The sequence below is a fragment of the Apodemus sylvaticus genome, chromosome 6 (genome assembly GCF_947179515.1).
Source record: "Apodemus sylvaticus chromosome 6, mApoSyl1.1, whole genome shotgun sequence".
Taxonomy (NCBI): domain Eukaryota; kingdom Metazoa; phylum Chordata; class Mammalia; order Rodentia; family Muridae; genus Apodemus; species Apodemus sylvaticus.
The window spans coordinates 65,269,761-65,289,318 of NC_067477.1; the positions used below are offsets into that span (position 1 = coordinate 65,269,761).

General features: G+C 40.4%; 1 protein-coding gene across 1 annotated transcript in view; it reads right to left on the bottom strand.

Moving 5' to 3' along the window:
• Ttc6 (tetratricopeptide repeat domain 6) overlaps positions 1 to 19,558 on the bottom strand; it is a 164,424-nt gene that overhangs the window by 116,969 nt on the left and 27,897 nt on the right. The window contains exons 2-4 of the mRNA XM_052184707.1: positions 10,601 to 10,714; positions 9,353 to 9,565; positions 3,572 to 3,699 (exon numbers count right to left, since the gene is read on the bottom strand). Coding sequence (XP_052040667.1) covers positions 3,572 to 3,699; positions 9,353 to 9,565; positions 10,601 to 10,714 — 455 coding nt within the window. The remainder of the gene's footprint in view (positions 1 to 3,571; positions 3,700 to 9,352; positions 9,566 to 10,600; positions 10,715 to 19,558) is intronic.

The window sequence follows — 19,558 nt, forward strand, 5'->3', positions numbered from 1 at the left end:
CCAAATCTCCTACTGTCATCACAACAAATTAGATTCCTCATGCTCGAGAAACAAAATATCTAACATCTCTCTCCTTCACTTGCAAATCCAACTCGAAGAGAAGCAGCGCTCCTTCGGTCCCTTCTCTACCGTCACTACCAGCACAGCTCCAGACCTGGTCCTCCTCACAGGCAAGGCGTTCCCTGGCAAGCTGGGCACTGTGCTGCCCTCCCGCATTTGAAAAGTCCCATCTGCAGATCCACCTTAGCCCTTTCCTCGGCACAGTGGTGCCGCTGCTTACTGCACCTGCCTGACAGAACCGAAGATAAGAATGTAGTCCTGAGGATGGCCTGCAGGCATTTAAATACTTTTAAAATTCTCATTTGGCCGTAGGCCTTGACTTAAAAAGAGTAAATGCAATTAAAACAGCCTCTAGCATGGCAGATGACAACTGTGATCAGCTTGAAGGACGAGGCACAAAGACAGACTGCTGCCTAACCTTCTGTTCCTGTCTAAACATCCCTCAGACAATACCCTGATGACAGATGCCTCTGCAGAGTTTTTCCCCTCTTTCTCCTTCATTTTCTGCTTTACTCTCCTTCCCTTTGATAATATGGGGGGGGGGGTGATATTTTATAAATGTCTCTTCGGTTTGAGGGTGGTGGCTGGTTGTTCGCTGGTTTCTTTGGGTCTAGTTGGGTCTGACCTTTTCCCAGTGGTCAGCGCTGCTCCTTATGCTAGCCCACGTGTCTAGAAAACCTCAACTTGTAGCATCATATACAGAATACAGATTTTGACACGTCTGAGACAGCATCAGAGCCTAAGACCTTGACCTTGCAAGTTGTATTATCAGTTTCTCGAAACATCTTTACGAAAAGAATGAAACAAAATTTTCTAGCTTTTTACATGTGTGAGAGCAAATGTAAGATAAAAAATAAAATGAATGTTCTCGGGCTATATAATTACTCATTTTATTTTTATTGGTCCTGAATTACACTATGTGGCATTTGACCTATGTGCATTCTACGTGCATTATTCGGTCACACACAAAGTAGTCTAAGACATTTCCAAAATAGCATAGAGTCCAAGAAGGATGAGGTATGACATGTGTGAACACTGTGGGGGAGGGACAGCAGCACATCTAAAGCCAGGGAAGTGTCTGGGATGAGAAGCCTCATTGGGAAAGTGAAAAGCAGTGACCAGGAAGGCAGGGCTATAGGTTCTCCCTTCCTAGGAAGGGAAGTAGTGGAGGGGAGGGAGAAGTGGGGAGGAAGGAGGGAGAGGAGCAGAGAAAGAACAAAGGGGTAAGCTCCCGTGCCAAGCCTGCGTGAGCCATCATCCTGCTTCAGACAGGTCCTGGCTGGTAGGGTATGCTTAAGATCATACAACTGATTGTTTTTATGCAGAAGCATTGCAACCAATCTGGATTCCTGTGCTTCCATCAGTCTAACAAAACAGGTTCACAAACGACTCTCCTTGGTATACTGAGCTAGAGAAAGAGCAGTGTGCTGCCTTGGGGAACTGTGTCCCAGGGTGATCACACACTAGTCACTGGTGAGAACCAGAAAGGACTAGTCACTGGTGAGAACCAGAAAGGACTAGTCACTGGTGAGAACCAGAAAGGACTAGTCACTGGTGAGAAAAGGCAGACTGGTTAAGGACAAAGGACCAGCAGCAGTACTCAAGGTTTTGGCATAGTTTTTCCAAGGTTCGTTTTTATAAGTGACTTCTTACAAAAAATAAAAAAAATAAAAATAAAACAAAAGTGGCTTCCTTCAATGCTTTATATATCTTCTGCATTTCTGTCTTGTGTCTCTATGATGGAAATTTCTAAAAATCAGCTTTCATGAGTTAAAATAACAAATATGTATCAATAAGGTCTACAAATATTTTTGGCATCCTTGAAAAAGCCTGTGTGTTTTTACAGCACACTCTCTTTAAGCAGGACTGTTTGTCATTCTTTGAAAGGCTAAGACATAAGAAAAGAATAGACCTTGACTCTGTGTGTGGCCACACTACTTTGCTTAATGCACTAAATGCAAGGATTTTTAGGGACAAAAAGAAAATCAAGAAGTTTCTGCTCCGCTGATAATCTGACAGTAACTATTTATTGAAGGTAAAATGCTTGCTGCCTGCTGTCACTGTTTGCTTTAATACATAACCTTGCTAACTAAATGAGCTTACAGCAGTGCAGATAAGCAACGGCATGCACAGGGTCACTTAGATGCCAATTTCACTGTTTTATCAGCTTTGGAATCCTGTGCCCCTGAATCTACTCTCCACTACTAAACCGTGAGTGGGGTCCCTCTACAAAGTTTAAGCCGGCAGTTAAAGAAAAATAAAACAGGTTGTCTTCCATGTCTGGACTTTCCCTGTATCTAAAGCAACAATGAAAGCCAATAATTAAAGTTTCTTTAAACCTCTATAAAGAGGTAAATGAAGGCTAATCTAGAATAAAGCAGCTCATAAAAAAGAAAAAACATATCAGTGAAAGGAAGAGAAAACCAGTTTCAACAAGGTTGAGTGGCAAAGGGTAAAGCAACATCAAAATCAAACTCACTGGGCGCCATGGAAACCCGCGCTGGATTCTTGTGTGAAACCTAAACTCCGTTAAATAACATTTTTGTAGACTTTTTGTCTCATTTTACTTTGGACAATTTTTATCTTATTGGTCTTCTGATTGTACATTTTGGTTTCTGGTTTTGTGTGTGTGGGTGGGTGGGTGTGTGGGTGTGTGTGTGTGTGTTTCTTCTCTTCTGTTTGTTTTGGGCTTTGTTTCTCTGTTCATTTGTATTTTAGAAAGGGAGAGAGAGAGAGAGAGAGAGAGAGAGAGAGAGAGAGATTATAAAGTGAAGTGGGTAGGGAGGTAAAGACGATCTGGGAGTCAGTTGTGGGAGGGGAAGTCATGATCGAAATATATTATATAAAATAATTTTATCAATAATAATAAAAGAAACTTCATTAAAGGTGCAGCAAGGGGAGAGGGAAACCTGAATGGACAGCAGAGAGCAACCTGAATTACTATGTTGACTAGCCTGTGAGCACTTTGATTTGGGTTTTAATTTCATCATAGTAAACAATACAGTAAAAACAGTTCATCAAACCAGGACCAAAGCGATGACCTCTAATGTGAGATATTTTTATTCCAACTATTGTTATAAAACTACTCTTCAAAAACAAACAGGGAGTATGGAGGAAAACACGCCCAACCCAGATAGAAAACCTGCCACAAACTTTTCCTCTGAGAAGTTTCCACTTGGATCTCCACAGGAGGAATTTAGCTTTTCCTTTCAAAACTTTTACATATCAAGCCACTGAATGACTAATCATCTTTGGATAGGAAAATGTGTAAAGGGGTTGGAGAGACAGCTTGACTCAGTAGTTAACAGCACTTGGCTCTCCCGTCGCATTCCCAGCACTGCACACCATCCTTAACTCTGGTTCCAAGGGCTCCTGCGCCCTCTTCCACCCTCTCCAGACACGAGGCATGAGTTTGGTGCTCACACATGTATGCAAGCAAACATTCACACATATAAAATAAAAATGAGTATTTAAAAAGAAAACAGAAAATATATAAATTCAAGGAAGTTACTTTTTAATTAGTTTTTTATCCTCCTGAGATCTTGCAGATACTCTTGGTTTCGATGGCTTAGTTGGTCTACTTTTATACGCTGGCTTAACTTCTTTTCCTCTGATTTGCATGAAGCCTTTTGGTTCCACCTTTAAAAACACACAGAGCATGCTGTTAAAAAAAAGTTGGAATATGAGGAGCTAAACTTTTCTCTCATATTTAATGCTGTGGCTCATATTTAAACTCCTGATTTCTATTGCATAGCAGAATATAGATACCAAAGGTAAGTTACTGTTTCTAAAACATTCCTAATTTTATGTCCATGTATCTATGAATTTTGTTTTAAAGTTAGTATTTTATTTATAAGATGAACCGTAGGTCTCAGTCATGCTAAGCAAACACTCTACCATTAAGCTATGCCCCAGCCCAGTATGCTTTTTTTTTTTTTTTGGCTTATGTGTTCGTATGTATGGTCACATATGTGTTTGTGTGCGTATGGAGGTCCAAGGCTGGTTCGGACAAGCCCCCCACCACTCTCCACCTAGGGTCCGGTCTCCTGAGTGAACGCACAGCTTCCTGATTCAGCTAGTCTCCCTAGCCAGCTTGTTCCAGAGATGCCCTGCCTCCCACCTCCTAAGTCGGAAATGAACCAAACCAGGAAGCCTGCACAGGACAGACCTACTGCCTCTGGATACATGTAAGAGTTGTATAGCTTGGTGTTCATGTGGGACTCCTAACAGCGGGAGTGTGGGCTATCTCAGACTCTTTAGCCTGTTTTAGGGACGTTTTCCTCCCACTGGGTTGCCTCATTCAGCCTCAATCTGAGGGGAGGTGCCTAGCCTTACTGAAACTTGATATGCCATGGTTGGTTTCTATCCATAGGAGGCTGGCCCTTTTCTATAAGAGGAGTGGATTGGGAGAGTGGGGGTAAGAGAGAAAATGGGGAAAGGGCCAGGGGGCCAGGAGAGGAGGAAAGAGAAACAGCCATTGGGATGTTTTATAAAATTAAGAAACAAAGAAAGAATATATATATATATATATATATATATATATATATATATATATATATATATATATATATATATATACACAAAGAGAGAGAGAGAGAGAATATGTGATATGTGTGTATATACATTTTTTTTAAATCAGGCTACATTATCCACCTGGCATTTAAGTGAGTTAAAGGGATTGTGTCCTGATCCATCTCCCCTCCTACTCTTCTTGACAGATGTCCCCCCAACACACACCTTGATTTCCTGTTTTAATAAAACCTGCCCCTTGTCACTTCCTGAGGACCCTGTTATACCACTACTGGGCATATATCCAGAGGATTCTTCAGCATGCAATAAGGACACATGCTCCACTATGTTCATAGCAGCCCTATTTGTAATAGCCAGAAGCTGGAAAGAACCCAGATGTCCTTCAACGGAGGAATGGATACAAAAAATGTGGTATATTTACATAATGGAGTACTATTCAGCCATTAGAAACAATGAATTCATGAAATTCTTAGACAAATGGATGGAGCTGGAGAACATCATACTAAGTGAGGTAACCCAGTCTCAAAAGATCAATCATGGTATGCACTCACTGATAAGTAGATATTAGCCTAGAAACTTTGAATACCCAGGACATAATCCACACATTAAATGATGTCCAAAAAGAATGGAGGAGTGGCCCCTGGTTCTGGAAAGACTCAGTGCAAGAGTATAGGGGAATTTCAGAACAGGGAAGTGGGAAGGGGTAGATGGAAGAATAGGGGGACGGAAGAGGGCTTATGGGACTTGCGGGGAGTGGGGACCCAGAAAAGGGGAAATCATTTGCAATGTAAATAAAAAATAAATAAATAAAAATAAAAATGAAAAAAAATAAAACCTGCCCTTAGTTTCTGAAAGTTTGGCAAGACTTCTGACTACAAGCACAGCTGAAGGCAGCTCTAGTGCTTTACAGTATAATTCTGAGCGATATTAATCCAACTGTGCTCCTTAGAGTTGCACATGTGCTGTATTTCTATTACCCGGCACACCCAAATACATTCTGTCTCACAAAGTTGCTTCTTAATAATTATATGTTGAAAATATTGTTTTCTCAGATCTCTTGGAAATGTTTCAGACTATGTGGTTGCAATAATTTACATGCAAGAGTTTTCTTCTTGGGATGCTCTGTGCTTTGTCTTGGGACTAGATTCAAGAGAGAAAACAGGAAGGCTTTCCCAGGCAAGGCAGAGGAATCGCTGGATAAGTAGGAGAAGGCCAGGCGAAGGGAGGTTATTAACTGCAGGATTTGGACTTAACTCTGTAAAACATGAATTCCCTCTTGCAGTTTCTTAGGTGAGGAATTAGCAAGTCATGAAAGAAGAACACTCCATTCTCAGCTGCAGTTCATTCCTGAACTCTACCTACAGTACCTCCACCAGTCTTGGTCATCTGCTTGAATGAGGTAGGGACCGTGAATGATACACAGGGTCAGCCATTTCCACTTCCAAACACTCCCACTCACTCACATTCATTTTCTAGAATGAATGTCTAGATTCAAACCTCAGGAATTATCAGAGTACAGCATCTCCCTTATGTTTCACAGACACTCAGAACTTGAATACATTTAGTACATTTTCCCCTCAGATGGACATCTCTGGTGCCTTCAACACCACCGTACATGGAATGGTTTTTGAAGTGGTGTCCCTTGTCGCCCCTCCTTCAGTCTTGTCAGGGACCCTTTTGTGGTTGGATACTTGGGTATGGGCACAATATTTGATATGTGACATGATCAGATCAACCAAGTGAAAGATGACTCTCCTAAGGCATCCATCAACCTATGTAAACTGCCAACTGTATTTGTCTTCCCAATGACAAAACATTATAATTTAAAGCCCTGGGGTTGTTCACGTTCGCTACTAAATCCTATTCTCATACTTGGTTGGTAGACACAAAGGTAAAACATAGCTTAGCTTTATGCCTATTAAATTTAATCTCAGCTCTAAGCAACTGAATTGTAGATGTTATCTGTAAATCTAATCAGCAAATATTCCATATTCTCCTCCACATTATTGAGGAATATGCTAAACTTGACACAATCCTATATCTTTCCACTTGAGACTTTCACACACTAATAATGTACTATTTAGATATGTAACTACAAGTCTATCGAGTAGTTCTAACACCATCTCACCTACAGCAGCTATCAGGAGGCATTTATATGTAGACTGCTGAAATCCACAACATATCAACCCATAATCATACTAAGACTTCTGGTGACACAGCATCCCTGCAACAGCAAGGTGACACTGCCATTACCCTCCCTAACAACTCAGGCATTAGCATATCTGTCCTCTGAGAGGCTCTACCAGCAACTGACTGAGACAGATGTGGATACTTACAGCTAACATTGGACTGAAGTCGGGGTTCCCTATGGAAGAGTTGGAGGAAGGGTTGAAGAAGCTGAAGGGGATAGAAATTCCATAGAACGACTAACAGTGCCAACTAACCTAACCATGTAGGAGTTCCCAGAGACTAAGCCACCAACCAAAAAGCATACACTGGCTGGTCTGACCCCACCCCCACACCCCCACACACATATGTAGCAGAGGACTGCCTTGTCTGGCCTTAGTGGGAAAGGATGTGCCTAGTACTACGGAGGCTTGATGCCTCTGGGAAAGGAGATGGGGGACAGCACCTTCTCAGAGTAGAAGGGGAGTGGGGAGGGGGTGGACAACTCTAGGAAGGTGGACTAGGAGTGGGGACAACATTTTGGATGTACATAAATAAAATAATTTTAGAAACACATACACACACAGGTATAGTCTGTCTAGTAACGGGAAGAAAGAAACTGTGTTCATGAAGAATCTGGGCCCAGAGCCTTGTGATTTATCCATGACACTCAGTGAGCCACATGCCTAGCATAAGAGAAGAAACAAGGTTGGACTTCCATGTTTGTCTGTAGGTTTCCACACTTTGGAAGGAGTTAATTACCTCTTCCTGTCAGGAGGGTTGGGAAGCAACATTTTTAATAAGCTATTTAATCGTTCTAATGCTTCCTAAAAGACCAGTACAGCACAGAGATTGCAGAAATCAAAACCTTTAGCCTTCCAGCCTGAGTTTTTGCAGTTTCTGGTCTTCTGCATTCCAAAGCCTTCTTTGCCACTTAACACTGACACTGACAGGAGGCAGCAGCACTGGCAGCTCAAACAGCACAGCAGGTGACAAGCACCTACCTGAGCTGCTCAGACACCAGAACTAACTCCTAGAATCTCTCATAAATCTCAGGATTCCACCATTTTTTAAAACCCAGTTCCTCTTTCTAAACTAAAGATCACTCTCTTTGTCAGATTTTTAAGGTGAAACATGGGTTCATCAGCTTCCTCTTCTGTCACATGTCTGTTTAAAAAAAGAAAACCCACAATCCTCTTTTCAAAAATAAGCATCTCTGTCATCTGCTGTCATTACATTATCCAGCCATGATGACAGGGTAGTCTTTCTCCCCACCCCCACCTCTATCTACCTTTGCACCAAAATAACATTTTAAAAAAAAAATCACTATTGTTCTTAACACTGCAAGGAGTTTGATGGCTGCATCTCAACTCTCTAGGAGTGATTTTCAAACAGTTGCATGCCAGGTTCCTAGTCAGTTGTGATGTGCACTTTATCTTTCCCGTGTTTTCAGAACTCTGGAGACCAGGAATCAGTCATAATTGTGCACTTGGAGCTAGAGACTCTGATCGTTCTTAAAGTTTCTTCCTCTTGTGATCTTGACTCACTCTTGTTTTAATTTCTCTGCTATAAAGGTAGCCAGTCCTGTTTCTATTGTTTCAAGCATTTCCTCACCAAGTTGCTATCATGACTTTTTTCCTGTGGTTGGTAATGACTTAACTCAGAATGCTAATGACCCTTACTTCTAGTCAGAGAATGGCCAATAAGGCTGAAATTGTGCACTCCGTGTCTGGAGCTCTCCCGGCATGTGTCTGAGCGGCTAACATCCTGCCTCGCTCTGTTATCTGGATGTATTTATTAGCTACGTCAAAAAGTCGCCTTGTCTTGGTTGACTGGAGCACACTGTTCCTCATTCCTGCACCACTGACACTACAAAGAAAGCATTTGGCCTATGTATGAGGTTAAAGGTCATGGATAACGACTGACATTGAGATGATCCAAGCAAACAAGCACAAACTTCTGACAAGCACAAACTTCTGGCAAGCACTGGTACAAAGGGCGAGAACTCCAGAGTGGAAATAAATCGGAACGGGGGACAAACACACAAGCATTACCAAGCTCATCCAGACCTAATCTAGGGACTACATATCCTGACTCCCTTCGGGCAGACGCTATGTAGAAAACTTGTGGCCAGTTTCGGAAGAGCCTAGATACACTCTTACCTAGAAAATCTGTCTTTTTATCCCAGGAAATTAAAAAATAAAAATAAAAAGCCCTCAATAAAATGTCTGCCTCTAGTGGCCCCTTGTTCTGAAAAGACTCAGTGAAGCAGTATAGAGCAAAATCAGAACAGGGAAGTGGGAAGGGTTAGGTGGGAAAACAGGGGGAGGGAAGGGGACTGATGGGACTTTCGGGGAGTGGGGGGTCCAGAAAGGGGGAAATCATTTGAAATGTAAATAAATATATCAATAAATTAAAAAAAAATGTCTGCCTCTTTCTCTGCACTTCTGACGCCCCTTTTAAGGCTGAAGTCCTTCCCCCAATACTGCCACATACGTCATGCCTTGCTCCTTTCCTGGGAACTTCTTCACATTTACCCATCCCCAGTACTCACAATTCTAAGAGTTCCCAACACAAACAGATGTGTTTTGCTTACTTTTAAAGTTGGCCGCCTGGTTGGTTTTACATCACTTGTGGGAAGAGCACTATCCAGAGGTTTACTGGAGTCCTCGGGTGGTACAATGTCTAACGTCTCCTGAGATTTAAAAGCTGGGTTATCTTCCTCTATGGCTGTCCATTCCATAGCCTCCTCCTGTTCCATCTGGAAGATGCTTGACACAGCCTCAGGGAGCTCCTCATAAATACTTGGCTGGAGAAAAAAAAAAAAACGAAAGTACAAAAGGTTCGTCTCATTGGTCCTTCCAAAGCCTTCGGCTCTACAGCACGTTCTATCCAGCGACAGAGTGGGAAAGCAGCTGTGCATCTGAGACTCAGCTTGAGCTGGCAAGATTTTCTTTCTGCAGATTCCAAAGCAAAAGTTCAAGTTGACTTTATAAAACATCTGAAAGCCAGAAATATTTTTCCCTGCCCTACATCACCAAATCCTAAGGAAAGAAATCTCATGGGTACATTTCAACAGTCAATTAAAAAAAAAAGATTATTTGGGATTATGGACCACTGGGAGTTAAAAACAGGTTGTAAATGTTTTCTGAATGTTTTCCTAAAATGAAGTATGTTCTCACTATATGTGTGTGTGTGTATGTGTGTGTATATATATATATATATATATATATATATATATATATATATGTTTACACATACATATATGGGGTCACATCTTCAAAACTCTCAAGTAAAGCAACCGATTATAATGTCTTCTTATGTAAATGTGGATTTACCTTTCATTCATTTACTTTTACTCCATTTCAAGTTTTACTTTAAGTGGAGTCACTTCCCATTATCAGAGACCTTGTTCCAGACTGCTTCAAATACCTTAGTCATTTTCCCTGAGGTGGACAAAGGGAAACCTTGCTTCTGAAACACTTCTGTTACCCACGGCCCAGACTGCACTGTTAGCAATTCTTGTAGCTAAATGTACAGTAAGATGATGCTTGCTCAGAGGCTAATAACTTTTAATTGTATCTCAAGCTGCTTTCTATAGTAAGCATCTATAGTTCCGGAGAGCCGTTCACTATCTTTCCCCATGAAAAGGGAATCTGGCCTCGCTGAAAACAGTTTCTGAGGGCCAAGGGAGCCAGATGCCCACACAGCTTTGGGTTAGATGATTAAGCGCACTTCAAAGAAAGTTAGAGGAAACCATTTTTAATCCCCTTAAATGATCAGTCAACAAAAGACACACTATTTCTTTAATTCAGGGAAAGAAGATTTATACTATGGATGTTACCACAATTGGCCGATCCTTAATACTTGTCTGGTACTTTCTCTCTTCCTCCATCTCCACTGCTTCAAACTGTGCCTGAGACGGTCTGAGGTACATTTGTTCCATCAAAGAAATATCCTTGAGACAAAAGAAAACAAAGTAATGTCAACTTATAAAACCATTTAAATGCATTCATTATCTAATATGGCAGTGTAGTCAATTAGAGTAGTAAACATCAAATGCATAAGAAAACTTTAAAATATTCAATAGCATTCCGTAAAGGAGAAAAGGATTATAAAAAACATGAAAATGGTTTTTGTAGATGGACGTGGTGGCACAAGCCCTTAGTCTCAGCACTTAGGAAGCACAGGCAGGTGGATCTCTGAGTTGAGAATCAACCTGATCTACATGGTGAGTTTGAAGCCATACAGGGCTCTATAGTGAGACTCTATCTCTCTCTCTCTCTCTCTCTCTCTCTCTCTCTCTCTCTCTCTCTCTCTCTCTCTCACACACACACACACACACACACACACACACACTCAACACACACACATACTCAACACATACATACTGACACACTCAACACACACAACACACACACATACACACACTCAACACACACACACATATGCACTCAAGTTTATTCTATTTCAGGACTTTTAAATTGTGGACCTTTATAAATAGATGATTAAATTTAATAAGACAATTAAAGAGTGCTATATTAGCTACACATAAAACATTGCCATCTGATCAGGTACTGTAAAGCATTACACAGGAAACTAAAATCAAATCTAAATTTCAATCCAAGCAAAAACAAAACTGAATATGAATATATTTTAGTAACCACTGACTGGCAATTCCAGGGTCACTTTTACCACTACTGATGCTTGCTATAATGACCAGCACTCTACTTAGCTCTGTCCATAAGAAGACATTAAACTGAAGGACAATAACCCAGGAATCAAGAGACCTTGGCTCTGTGTAAACTCTAAGTCTCCATATCTAACATCACCAGGCAAATTAGTCTATTTGCTTTACCTCGGTTTTATCACCCAGGCACTCAACTGTATGGCTGGTCAAGGGCCCCACTCTCTTTAGCTTGTTTAGTAATGTCAACAGCAAAATATAAAAACTATTAGACACAAGACATTCAGGAAATCTCGACACCATGAAAAGACCAAGCTTATGAATGATGGAGGTAGAGGAAGAAGAAAACTAGTGAAAGGAACAAAAATATTTTTTAAAAAAATCACAGAAGAAAACTTGCCCAATCAGAATAAGCAGGTGTCTATGAGGTGTAAGAAGCGCGCGTGAGGCACACCAAATAGACTGGATCAGAAAAGAAATTCCCCAGGACTCATAACAGTCCAAATACTGAGTATAAAAAAAATAAAACAAAGGAAAAGAGCCATGTCATGTATAAAGGCAGGCATGAAAGAATAGCATCGGATATTTAAACGGAGACACTGAAAGCTAAAAAAACAAAAAAGCCCAGATCAACTATCAATCACAATCAACCAAAAGACACACTGCAAGATGAAAAAATTAATAAATTCCTATCTACCAATACACCTCTAAAAAAAGACACTAAAAGGAAAACTTTAATCTGAAGGAGTCAACCACACTCAAGAAGACACAGTGAATAACTAATCTGAGAATAATAAATAAAAAGTGGGCACCAACCATAACAGCAAAATAACAGAATCAATAAAGATTGCTCATTGATAATTATCAATGCTAATGGTTTCAGTTACTCTATAAAAAGACACAGACTAACAGACTGGGTTAGAAAAGAGAGTGTGTCTTTCTGTTACATCCAAGAAACACCTCTCATTAATGAGAATTGACATCACCTTTGGGGAAAGGATGGATAAAGGTGTTCCAAGCAAGTGTCCCCAAGAGGCAGGTGTAGCAATCTCAATCTCTGACAAAGTTGAGTTCAAATCAAAACTAATCATAAGAGACATGAAAGGACACTACACACTCATCAAAGAAGAAAACTCCACCAAGAGGATGCAGTTCCTCAGGAAGCTAGGAATAGATCCTATTCCTCAAGATCCTCAATATCCAATACCTCAAGATCCACCTCTATACCACTCTTGGGCGTAGCTCCGGGACTCTAAACCCCATTACACAGATCCTTGCTCACCCAGGCACATCACTGCTCTGTTCATAATAGCCAGAAACCAGAAATTCGCTAGATGTCCATCCGGCGATGAATGGGTAATGACAATATGATACATTCACACAATGGAGTATCATTCAGGAATGCATGAAATTCACAGATAAATGGATGATGCTAGGAAAAAAAATCATCCTGAATGAGGTAATTCAGACCCAACAAGACAAAGTGTATGCTTTCTCTTATATGCAGACATTAACTTTTTAAGATTTCAAAATGTGTACTACAATCTGAATGACCATAAAGGTTAGGTAGCTAGAGCAGGAGAGGTTTTCTCAAGGAAGGGGAAATGGAATATAGTAATATGAAGCCAGACAATGGTGGTATATGCCTTTAATCACAGCACTTGGGAGGCAAAGGCAGGTGGATCCCTGTGAATTCAAGGCCAGCCTGGTCTACAGAGAGAGTTCCAGGACATTCAGGGCGCCACAGAAAAACCCTGTCTTGGGAGAAAAAAAAGCAGAAAACAAAAAGAAACAAACAACAGAATATAGTGCTGTGGAGAAACAAAGGGAAAGAAGCCAGAGTAAGAGGGTGACATACGGAGGGGAACTGGGCGAGAAGGGTGAAGGAGGGAATAAGGGGGAGGAAAAACTAAGACTAAAGGCCATTCGAAAAGCCATATGGAAACCTAGCATTGGGGAAGCTTCCTGCAATCTGTACATACATGAAAGGAATCTAAATGGAATCACCAAACAATAGGGGACACAATGTCCCAATTAGACATCTTATACCACTAAGTAAAACCCCAGTGCCAGAAATGGACACATCTTGCTCAGTCATTGGCCAAAAAGAGCCCATGGAAATTCTCAAACATCACATACTATTGCCAAGGTTACTGGTTCTCTGCACAACTGGATGGTAAGACCCTGCTATTTAAGACAATACTTACTTATGTCTTCAAACAGAGAAGTCGAGCTAGTGCCTAACTGACTGACTAGCATTCACTCTACTACCTGGAGGTACTTTTCACACAACCAAGAGAGAAAGTGATCACCAGTGTCACCCAAATGCAAACCCTGTCACCTACAACAGGAAATTGGCTGCAAGATACATTGGTCCAATGGTGGCACAAATCTTATGGGAGAAGCCATCCACTCTGATTGGATTTATGGCCCATTCCATGAGATGCATATCCAGTTGTGAAGAGCATCCTGACACTGCTAATGTGGCCAAAAACCTGAGATGATATTGGTCACGGGCCTACGAGAAAACCTACTATTATTATTCTACTAAAGGAACGTGGCAATGAAATGGCTCCTAATGACATACTCTACACCAGTGCCTTACTTGACCAGTATCAGAGAAGACCCTTCTTGCAGTGCATAGGAATTAACAGGGACTAGCAATTGGACAGTGCAGAGAATGAGAGGCTTTGGAGTAAATGGTATTAGTCATCAAGCCTCTGGCGACACAGAGTTCAGGGATCTAGGTCAGAGAGGAAGCAGAAAGAGATGGTGGATTACTCCAAGGAGACAGTGTCATCCAGACACAACAGGACAGATGCACATCTGAACTCGTGGAGACTGTGGTAGTATGTACAAGACCTGTGGGGCTTTAGGCCATACAGCATCTAAGCACTAAGGAGAGAATGTTAAAACAGGATCCCACCCACCCCTAACCAAGAAGTTACCTAAAACTGATACCCAACAGCAAAGGGGAAATCAGGTTTCCAGGCAGTCTCAGAATATATCAACCGAGAATGTGTCCTTATTACATGCCGGGGAATCTTCTGGATATATGCTCAGGAGTGGTATAGCAGGGTCCTCTGGTAGTGTCACATTCAGTTTTCTGAGGAACCTCCAGACTGATTTCCAGAGTGGTTGTACCTTCTTGCAATCCCACCAGCAGTGGAGGAGTGTTCCTCTTTCTCCACATCCTCACCAACACCTATTGTCTCCTGAGTTTTTAACCTTAGCCATTCTGACTGGTGTGAGGTATGTTCATAGCAGTCTTATTTATAATAGCCAGAAGCTGGAAAGAACCCAGATGTTCCTCAATGGAGGAATGGATACAGAAAATGTGGTATATTTGCTGTTGGAAATGTGGTATAATTGCTGAATGGAATACTATTCAGCAATTAAAAACAATGAATTCATGAAATTTGTAGGTAAATGGTTGAAACTGGAAAATATCATCCTAAGTGAACCCAGTCACAAAAGAATATACATGGAATGCAATCACTGATAAGTGGATATTAACTAGCCCAGAAGCTCTGAATACCCAAGACACAAGTAGCATATCAAATGACTCCCATGAAGAAGTAAGGAGAGGGCCCTGATCCTGGAAAGGCCTGATCCAGCATTGTAGGGGAGTAACAGGACAGAGAAAAAGGAGGGAGATAATTGGAGTATGGGTGTAGAGAAGGCTTATGGGACATATGGGGAGGGGGGAACTGGGAAAGGGGAAAGCATTTTGGAATGTAAACAAAGAATTTAGAAAATAAAATAAATAAATAAATAAATTATATATATATGTATATATATATATATATATATTCTTTATATATATATAAAGAATATATCAACTGAGCTTCAGGACCTGTGCCAAGAGAAGTGGAAGGGGGGTGGGGAATACTTAGTGAACTCAACAGCATTGTTAAATTTTGTTTTGTTTTGGCACATTTTGATCTTATTGGTCTTTTGATTGCTTATTTTAATTTTAGGTTTTTGTGGTTTTGTGGGACATTTTGTGTTTCTTTTTGCCTTTTTGGTTTGGTTTGGTTTGGTCATTTGCTCATTTGTTTAAGGAAAGAAAGGGGAAGATAATATGAAGCTGTGTGGGAAGGAGGGTGGGGAGGAATCAGGATGGGGGAAAACATGATCAGTGTACGAAGAAAAGTTTGTCAGTTAAAAGAAGGATGCAATGGGAATCTGCACAGCTTTATAATGGGCATTCTAGCTGTATAGAACTGCATTAAGATATGTAGGTTTTTATATATGGTTGATCTTGCTGTGTTTTTATTATCAAGTTCCTTACAGTAAAGTTTTAATTCAGAAAAACACTGTTAATAGAAAGATGCCAGTTAAGGCAAGTAATATATCTTCTGGGTGGTGAAATGGTTTGGAAACAGTTTTATACATAAATAAAATGTTCAAAACTTCATTTCTTAGCTCCTAGATTTGTCTTGTTTTCGCCAACATGGTAAAAATTACTGTAATAATATATTGTTTATTGATAAGAGGAATGTAGAATTATTTTTAGCCTAATAAACCCTGAGCAATTCACACTCAATATTTTGAAGGCACATATTACTAAAAGCAAAAATTTTGCTGGGCATAGTTAGTACACGCCTTAAGCCCAGTACTTGGGATGCAGAGATAGACAAACCAGTGTGGCTGCTCAGCCACCTTATTCTACATGGAGAGTTCCAGGCTAGGCAAGACGATATAGAGCCTGTCTTATTTATTGACCACAATAGTTTTATTGGTAGTAGATGGAAATTTTAGAGACAAAAACCACACAAATGGGAGTTAATGAACAAGTTTCATACAACTCTAAGGGATACATGGCTATGCAAAGCAACATGAGCTGTAATCCCGGATGCTCCAGGGTCTAAGGCAGCAAGACAGGAAGGCACCTCTGGGCTCCAGAGTGAGCTCAAGACCTCAAATTCAAAAGGTGGAAAGGATATTATGGACAGAAGTCAGCGTGTCAAACATTTGCCCAACATGCACAAGATGCACGCGGCCCTAGGATCAAACGCCAGAAAAAAAAATGAGAGAAAGAATGAACATACAAATATATTGGTTTTTAAGCCATAGCAAACCCATAAGCCCAGCCCTCATAGGAGTCCTGAAGCAGCAACATCATGAATCCAAGGCCAGCCCAGGGCTACACAGTGAGTTTGAAAGACAGCCTGGTCTCCACAGAGAGATCCTATCTCAAAAAAAAAAGAAGTCATTAATTTGTAAGTCAAATAAATTATAGTCTCATGTGAAAAATCACAGATGGAAGGAAGTGTGGAAAAATAAGTGGTGAGCGCACGAGCTCTGTTTGGGGTTTTAGCTATTTCCTCAGTCAAGCAATAACTGAACTCTCTGAACCCCAGGTCTATAACATGGGGATAATATTGATACATGCCTCATGTTTATGGGAGACTGAAACAACAGATGCAAACAGAAAATCTAGAGAGCTAATAGATATTATTATTTACAGTAAAAACCAAAGTGAGGATGCTTATAGCACTATCAACACTTGGTTTTATGTTGGAAGTTTTAAATATAAAACAACTCAACTATGTAATATGAAAAATGGATTAACCACCTATCAGAGGCTATAATTATAACCTAGACCCAAAAAAATAATCTAGAGAAAACTTCTAATGAATCCTTAGAAGGTAAACATGGCCTTTTAGAAAATGAGAAAAGCCATAAAAAAACAAACCAACAAAAATTATAAGCTATTGAAATATTGAAATGGCACTTTGAGAGCAATGAGGAGGCTTTTTAACTTTCACTTGCCAAAAAAAAAGAAAGAAAGAAAGAAAAGAAAAACTGTCTTGAATCAAAAAAATGGAAGTTTAGGCTCACAAGGAAAATCAAAGGAAAATCATTAAGAAGTACTCGCAGCATCCTGTTTAACATGTGTGAATGTTATATCATCTCTGAATCACTAACTGTTAACTAATCAGGAGAGTGTTTCTGCATCTACAAGGTCCGGAACTGCATTGAACACACTTTGAAGTTCTGTAAGTAACTGAAAGTCTGTGCGGCTGACGGTGGGCCAACTTCACGGTCCTCACTGCAGCGTCAGAGCTAGGAGGCTCCTGAAAGGTCAGCACCATCACAAGAAAGTGGAATGTCTGTTAAGTTCTTAAATCTTTTCAAAAAGATTCAGTATTTCTAGAAATACAGTATTTCAAGTAAGATGGAATATCTCTTTGGTAAGTACCCCTTACTACAGAATTATATACACTCTGTGTTTAGTAAAAGCAAAAAAAAAAAAAAAAAGGTTTTTTTTTATGAAACAGATTCTTTAAAACAGAAAATCTGAAACAGGCATGTCCTAACTAGCTTAAACTGTCAACTTGACACAGCCTAGAGTCAACTGAACAATCTCAACTGAGACTTCCCAGATCAAACTGCCCTATAACCATGTCTGTGGGAGTTTGTCTCCACTGTTAATGATAGGGGAGGGCCCATCAAACCGTGGGCAGCACCATTCCCTAGGCTGCTTAAGAAAGCTAAGCATGAGCCTGCCAGCTAACCAGCCAACAACACGCTACCATGATTTCTGCCTCTAAGCTCCTGCTTGAGTTCTTGAACTCTCCCAATGATAAGACTGCAACCTATGAGTTGAAATAAAACCTTGCCTGGCCTACACTGCTTTGGATTGTGGTGTTTGTCAATGAAACCGGAAAAATAAATTATCAGAAAAATATTTCAAGAATAAGAGAGCGCCTAAGGCTGGGCAAAGCTCTGTTCATCACTCACTGTCATCAGCACCGGAAAAGACAACCCAACATCTGGCTTACTCTTTCAGAAACCTATAAAGAAACTTGACTCGAAAATAAAAGAAATAATAATAATAATGAAACTGCTAAAAAAAAAAAATAATGGCAAAGACAGGCCTTCCTGGGAACGAAAATTACATAAATATTCAATTACAATTTATAAATACTATTTATATGAAAGCAAATTGCTGTAGCATTGACCTTAAGTACTCTTGATCTTAAGATAATTCAGACTTTGCAGAGGTGAAGAATCCTATAGAACAATACTAATAAAAAAATCTGCTTAAAACAAACAAAAAAAAGGAAGAAAAAACTTGAGCAAATGCGCCTGCCTTCTTCTTCTAGGCTGTAGCGTTAGCTGTCAGTATGGTGTTCCTTTCGCATTAAGTAGCAAGTATTCAGGGAATGATGCCCTGCTAGTTCTGTGCGCAGCCCTGTGCTACAGCACTTCAGTTAGGAATGCAGGAGAAGTAGGAAGACAGAGGACAAGACTCCTCCCCTGAGAAGAGGCAGACAAGCTAGAGATAAATATAACAGACAGGAGATGGTTTTCAGACTGCACAACAAATACATTGACTCAAGCCTAAGCATTAGCCACAGGCTCTAAGTTCAATCCTCATATAAATCCAATTTATACACAAATATGAAGATAAGATTATAAATAACAGAGAATGTACCTGCTCCTAATGTGCTGATGGAAAATTAATTTGAGGATGAGTTGGGGTCTTGGAGTGGGAGAGAAGGCGGAGAAAATGGATCATGGTTGTTGTTCCATATATTTATACAGTAGATGTGAAAATATTTGTGTGTCTAACAATTCTGAAGACAAAGATACCTCTCGCTTATCTAGTCAACAATACCATATAAAAGTGAAGTTTTCTCAGCTGGAGATGTGGCTTAGTGGTAGAGGAATTACCCGTGATATATGAGGCCTCAGGTTCTATCCCCACTACAGGTCTGGCAACACCGTGTCTCAAGATACATAAGTCATTTTGTGGGATGAAGCCCTTGTTACTCATCCCCATTAGCACAAAACAACAGCAGCAGAGGTGACAAAAAAGATGTCAAGATGTGTCGATGACTTTGTGGGACAAAGGGTCTATGAAATATTGCCCAGTGTATATTGCTAACGTGCATGCACATTATCAATATACACTGTTTATCTATAAATTTATCTATGGATTCTGTCACCAGCCACTTCACCTTTTCATTTCCTCAGTTTGTATCCTGAAAGTTCTAGTTTCTTTGTCCACCATCCCTTTCTCCCTTCCCACTGCCCCTGACAGCCATGGTCTTCCCAACACCTCCTCAATCTTTTCCAGAATGTGATAGTTTAAATTATTCA